The sequence below is a fragment of the Apaloderma vittatum genome, unplaced genomic scaffold (genome assembly GCF_000703405.1).
Source record: "Apaloderma vittatum isolate BGI_N311 unplaced genomic scaffold, ASM70340v1 scaffold40357, whole genome shotgun sequence".
Classification (NCBI taxonomy): Eukaryota; Metazoa; Chordata; class Aves; order Trogoniformes; family Trogonidae; genus Apaloderma; species Apaloderma vittatum.
Genome location: NW_009725264.1, coordinates 4209 through 11123, shown reverse-complemented (window position 1 = coordinate 11123; position 6915 = coordinate 4209). Strand labels below are relative to the sequence as shown.

The following is a 6915-nucleotide window of genomic DNA, read 5'->3' as shown; positions in this document are numbered from 1 at the left end:
TGCCAGTGTACAGTCAGACTGCTTTTTGAAAAGTAGCAGGAATCATGTGTCTCCTTGCTACTTGGTTGTATTTTGCTTCATTAAACACCGTTTTCATTTCTATATTTCTTTAAAAGTACTTCAGCAGTGCAATATAAACGAGCAAAATTCAAACCTCTTCTCAGTCTCCGTGCCGGCTTGGGACTTGGAAAGCTTCCAGGTGATGGTAAGCTGAGAGAGTGCTGGATGCTCAGGATTTGCCGTCTGGATCCAGTGTCTTGATGGTCCTTCTGTTTTAGAGAATCTGAGGCCACTTGCCTTAGTGATGCTCCTGGTGTTGTTTTCTTGGCTTAACGTGCCTTCTCTGAACCTAAAAACGTGTATCTGATGGAAAAGTGGCTAATTTCAGTGTTGCTAGAAAAGTTCAGGTATTGTGAGTTGGCTTTTGAGGAGCAGGGAAGAAGTCACGCTCTTGCCTGAACATGTGTTATGCTGGAGATGTAATGAGAATCATCTTTATCACTCCTCCTTATTTTCCGTTTAGGAGGACATGGCTGCTCACGTGGGAGCGTCCCGCACGCCTCAGGAGGTGATGGAACACTACGTGAGCATGTATATCCATGGCAACCTCGGGAAAGCCTGCATCCCCGACACGATTCCGAACAGAGTGACGGATCACACGTGTCCCAGCGGCGGTCCGCTCTCCCCTAGCTTGACCACACCGCTCCCACCGCTGGACATCTCGGTGGCCGAGCAGCAGCAGCTGGGGTACATGCCGCTTCGGGATGACTACGAGATTGAATACGATCAAGACGCGGAGACTCTGATCAGTGGCCTTTCGGTGAACTATGATGACGATGATGTGGAAATAGAGTTGAAAAGAGCTCACGTAGACATGTACGTAAGGAAACTCAAGGAGAGGCAGCGGCGGAAGAACATCGCACGAGACTACAACTTGGTACCGGCCTTTCTGGGGAAGGATAAAAAGGACAAGGAGAAAGCCCCCAAGCGCAAGATCACGAAAGAAGAGAAGGAGTTGAGGCTGAAACTGAGGCCTCTCTACCAGTTCATGTCATGTAAAGAGTTTGAAGACTTCTTCGAGAACATGCACAAGGAGAGGATACTTCGAGCAAAGATTCGGGAGCTGCAGCGGTATCGTCGAAATGGAATCACCAAAATGGAAGAGTCGGCAGAATATGAAGCAGCCAGACATAAACGGGAGAAGAGGAAGGAGAACAAAAACATAGCGAGTTCCAAGAGAGGGAAGGAAGATGGCAAAGAAGGTGAATTTGCTGCCATTGAAAACCTGCCTGGCTTTGAACTGTTATCGGACAGGGAAAAGGTGCTCTGCAGCTCTCTGAATTTGAGTCCTGCACGTTACGTGACTGTAAAAACTATAATCATTAAGGACCATCTGCAGAAAAGACAAGGAATTCCCTCAAAGAGTCGCCTTCCCAGTTACTTAGATAAGGTACTGAAGAAAAGGATTTTAAACTTTCTAACAGAAAGTGGTTGGATATCCAGGGATGCTTCATGAAACTCAGCTGATCTGCAAAAAAAATACAGCAGAGGCCCTTATAGCCTCAAGGACTCCGTTATTTTTGTTCTTCCCTCCCCAAAGATACAGAAATTATGTCACATAAAACCAACAACAAAAAAAAAAAGCAAATGCATAAATGCCCACAGTATTCGTGATCCATGGTTCAAATAGACTTTTGCTTTGGATCATGGGAAATGCTTAATTGTGAAACTTCTGCATTGGATTTCACTGCTTTTGGTACATTATTAGAGCAGTTTTCTTTCATGTGAACTTACTTAAGTCCAGTAGTCCCAGAGTAGTTACTCTACTCCTTACTATTGGACAGATGAACATTGGTGTAGTCTTTGCTGTCTTTGAAGGTAGGAGATGGTTTCATTTACTGGAAACTTTCTCCTCCCTTTGGTGTTTTTTCTTTTTCTGTTTGTGTTTTGACGTAATGCTGGCGGCAGAGTAAAGCTTACAGAAAGTCCTGAGCTCAGGAGTGCAGCGAGTGGAGGGTTTTGTGGCCATTGCTAAGCTTTCTGAACGTTCTCCTTAGTAACTACAGCCAGGGCGCCTGGGACAGTGGGGTGAGAGCTTCTGCTGAGAATTCAGCGAGGCGGAGCTGTGGCAGGGAGTGAAAGGGAAGAAATGTGGCGGCTGAGATGCCTTCAAGTGTTTGTGCTGTGAAAAGGGTTCTGCAAGAGCTGCCTTCACACCCAGCTGGCCCGGACATAGCCTGACTTGAATTTTTTCCCCCCGAGAGACTCCACTGAAGCTTTGATGTTAGCTAGTTGGTAGCAAAGTCACAGGGGTATGTGGCAGCTGTGGTGCTCTGCTCCGGAGGAGGGGTCAGCACTGCTGTGAAGTGGCTGATTTGGGTCAGAAATGGAGGTTGGGAAAATAGGCAGTGAGTCTTGTAGCGATTGGGAGCCTCAGGCAGTTTACTCTTGTTGGGGGAGCCTACTCCTTTGGTATCTGGAACTTCTGAGCTGGGGTCACTGCCTGCTTCTGGTTTTGACTGGGGGGGGACAGAAAAAGGGAGTAGCATTTCAAATGAAGAGTGGTCACCAAGCCTGGTTTTTAAAAATAAAAATGAGAGGTTATACAGATCAGGCCAAAATGCTTGTGTGCTTCTGAAGTACAGAGCTGCAAATCAAGCCATTGCAGGGTTCTGATTGCACATGCCTTGCAAAGTACTGGACTAAATACATTGAAGTTGATGTGGTAGGAGAACCATGAGTGCAGCTCAGGGCAGAGAGAACAGTCTACCTGGAGCAGTGACTCTGCTGACTACAGTCCGAGCTGCATGTCTGTGAGGGACCCCGGCTGGCGGTGCGGTGCAGCACAGCGTGTAACACAAACGCCAGGCCCGCGGCACAGCTCTCGTCAGATCTCATTCAGGGAAGGATGCTGAAGGAGGACTAGAAGCGGATTTTGATGCTCACTTCATCCTTAAATTCCCACGTTGCTATTGAACCAAATGAATGGAGAGTGGTGGTTGTCCACGTGGAAGCCGGCACAGTGGTACTTGTGCCGAGCCGCTCTACTGGTCGTACCGAGTGGGCAGCTGTGACCAGAGCCCAGCACTTTTGCAGTGCAGGTTGTGCAAACACACAGGACTTGTCTTGCTTCAGAACAAGTGCAAGCACTGGAAGAGTCATCTTGGGCTGTAGTCAGCGAGGATACCACAAAATCTTAAAACAGTGTTAGTTCTGTGACTTGGCAGAGGTATACTGGGTTTTAGCTAATGTATCCAGCATTACCAAAATAGTGTTACCACTGATTTTTAGAATAAAAGGAGTTACAATTACAAAGCCAGCATTTCTAAGGAAGAAAAAAACCAAAACTAGTGCCTTTTTCTTTTGAGCTTGTGATGTTATGTCCCTTCAAACAAAGGTAAGGGCTATGTCCTCTCGGATGTAATATTTTGTTTGGCTTACCTGTAAGTGGCTTGTTGTGGGATTCTTGAGACAAAACTGTCTCTCCTTGGCAGCAGTGGAACTGACTGCGATGTGCCGAGTAGCTTTAAGAACCACTTCCACCCTACACGTGTGTATAAACAGCACACAAGTTGGTAAGGTTTAAACCCTTGGTTATTTTCTTGGTCGTGCTCCTGTGGAAAGGAGACTCGGCCTTTCTTGATCGTATTCTAGTTATGCAATTTGGTTCTTCCTCTAACTTGTTACTGAACTGCCATAACGTACCATTACTGATAGTGTTCTGAAGCTTCGACTCTGCATGTAGCTGGGAGTTCAGAAGAATTGTGGGGTTTAAATTCTTTTTCTCAAATCTGTGATTTTTTTTAATTTTTTTTTTTATACTTTTACACTGTTTGGGCACATCTAAGCCTAACTGAAGCAATAGCCTAAAGCCCATCTGAACAATAACTTAAAAGAAAAATAATTAAATAACCTAGGCACCAACGAGTCATTTAGATGTTGAAATGAATTCTGCATTTACACTTTCTTAATTCCTCAGCCCCTCCAAAATGTTTCTTTGGTGCTAGAAGTAACTTATTGAACATCAAAATGAATGTAAAATAAAGTATTTTTAATGTATGAAATATGGATATCAATATTTATTTTATACTTGCAAGCAAATTCAAGGTGGTAAATGTTTGCTTTAGCAAATACGAGTCCCTTGGAAAGGGCTTCCCTAGAAGCAATGTCTCATTGTCAGCTATGCTTTTACTTTTAAAGGTGACTTGCACTAGAGGATGCTGCTGTTCCATATTTTCACATGGAACTGATTTAGTCTAAGCATTCCTTTGTTATGAGCTGCTGTTTATTTTTGTTTGTTTGTTTGTTTGAGATGCAGTTATGTTAATCCAGCAATTTACTAGAGCTGTGCTGCTTCTCTTCTGGGGCAAAGGCGCTGAGACAAAACGTGGTGAAGAGCTCTTCAACTTGTATCTTGTGTTGATCTGGAAGTGCTTCCTGTACTGTACAAATAACTTAGCCTTCATGTTGCTAACGAAAAGGTGTTTTATATGCTTAATGCTCTTGACTTTTCTAATTAAAGATATTAGTAATGATAGTATCTGTCCTAACAGCATCAATGTAAGCCTATGAAAAAGTGACGCTCCATAAGCTGTTAAAATATTGATCTTCTGCTACTGATAGAGGCAGCAATAAGTCTCTTTTAATGCTGTATGTTTACTTCAGTCTGGTCCCAGTGACGTTTTACAGTAATATTTGCTCACGAGGTAACAATGGAGCATTAATCTCCATCCTGTGTGTACTACTCGGCGCAGAAGGGCTTGTTACAGAGCGTTCTGGATGCACACCCTCCTGCCCTACGGTCTGCTGCAGCCCTAGCAAGCATTAAGAACAGTGTTAGTAGGTTTGCACGAGTCTTTGACCATAAACTGCCTTGTAAATCACACAAACTAAGCACTCCGCCATTACTCTCTTCTGCGGCGGCTGCATCAGATTTCTTTGCAACTGTTAACGGACTTCATTCGCCTTTTGGTTTACTCTCTTGCAAAATGTTTTTTTGCATGTGCCCCAGTTGCTCTTAAATGATGACACATTAAATACTGTGAAGGAAGGTACTGGGTGAGCATGTTCAGCTTACCAGCTCCTTCCTTAAAGGGAATGTTGCACTCATTTGAGTAGTGTACTGGTGTAGCTGTGCCAGACACACAAATGCCTGTGCTGAAATCATGTAAAACCTAACTGATGTTGTGCACACTCAGCATTTTACTAGGTTTTTGCATTGTATATTGGTAAATAAACTTGTATTAAAGTTTCTTTCCATTATTGATTTAATGGTACCATAGCTTGGATAATGAGGAAATGGCTTCCGTCTTTTTTTTTTTTTTTTTTTTTTTTTGCAGTAACATTTTGCTAAAGGATGATGGGGTGGAGAAGTGGTCTTTATGAAATGGCTAAACCAGAGGCAGTAAGGGTAGCTTTGTTGGCTGCTTGTATGCTAAAGTTTCAGAACCAATGCCTTTTGTTCCGATTTCTTCAGCACTTCTCACTGCTGTGTGGTAGTGCCTGGGTGGTTTGAGCTCTCAGTGAAGACTGAAGCTCTCTATTCTGAAAGGGCAAGCCAAGGAAGAGGAATCACTTAAATGAGATAGGTGTCAGCTTTCAAGGTACTAGTTTGAGCTTTGTGACAAAGGTTTAACTTGTGTTTAAGGACACCCTGAATGAAGTAACGTAGTCCAAAAAAGACAGGTGGGTGAGGTGCTGGGAAGCTCATTCACAAAATTGTTTAGGAAAGAAGCTGTTCCTTTAATTGTCCTACTGGAAAAAACTTCTGTACTAATGAAGTTGCTATGAGATCTAATTTAGATCCAGAGGGGTTGGGAAGGGGTAGAACAACCTGTGGAATTTCTTAAAAAGTGAGTAAATTGACCCTGGCCCCTTTATGGCATTATCACTTGAGCACAGGTTCCAATCAGCGTGCAACAAAGCTATTTCCCCAGTCCTACTTCACACAGCTACAGTGTGCTCAAATCCAGATGGCAGTATATAGGATGCCCCTTTTTTCAACTCTAGTTTTCCAATCAAGCTTTGCATTTTGATCCCTGTACTTTGATTAATTAAAAAAACCCAACACTGTAGTTGTCTTCACATGCACTAAAAACTACTCTCCCGCCCCTGCCCAGTCATTGATTTTCTTTCTTGGAAAAAATGAATGAATCCTTAAACATGACTAACGCCCAAACAGCAGTATGCACTTGGGTGGTTCCCAGTTAACTGTCCGATTTCCATGAGGTGAATCAGCACTGGGAAAACAAGTCTTAAAGAACAAGTAATCCTTCTCACCACAAGCAGGTCAAGCATTTAGTAAGCTGTTGGCAACTGCATCTGAACCAAGAAAAAAAACACAAAAAACAACCAACACTTGACCTTAACATAAGAAGCTCCTTAATGCAGGACAACCTGACACAAGCATGAAAAATTCAGAAGCACTTAACTGTTTAAAAGATCCTAATAACATGCCTAAATTTGAAGTTTCTGTCCTGTGTGTTAAATACATGGGCTTCAAGGACCTAAGAGGACAGATGCTTTGTCAGTTTTGTCATCTGCCAAGTTCCACTCGCTCCTGTCCAGGTGGCCACACAAAATGTGGACCAAGCACTGAGCTAATCACGCTGTCTTTTAGCCCAATTCTGTAGGATTGGGAGCAGTGGGTGCAGTTAGACATGACAATGTGTGGGTAAAGTTCTGTTGCAACTGAAGATCCAAGCTGAACAAATGTGAGAAATGAAAATAAAACTGAGTTCACGTTTTTGTTTGCGCCACTTACATGCAATTATTTATGTAATTCTGAAAGCTAGCATATAACAAACTCTCAGCTACTCCCTTCTTTGGGTATTGTGGCTTTCAGCAGGGTTGTACCTACAGTTTGCATAACAAACTGATTGTAAAGCTTGGAAGTTACAAGACTATCAAAATTGT

General features: G+C 43.2%; 1 protein-coding gene across 1 annotated transcript; it reads left to right on the top strand.

Moving 5' to 3' along the window:
* Positions 1–523: 523 nt before the first annotated feature.
* On the top strand, positions 524–1516 carry TADA2B (transcriptional adaptor 2B; the record flags this gene model as incomplete). Its single annotated transcript, XM_009872825.1, has 1 exon — positions 524–1516. A coding segment is annotated over one exon (993 nt), but the record flags the coding sequence as incomplete, so codon positions are not given.
* Between the last annotated feature and the right edge of the window lie 5399 nt (positions 1517–6915).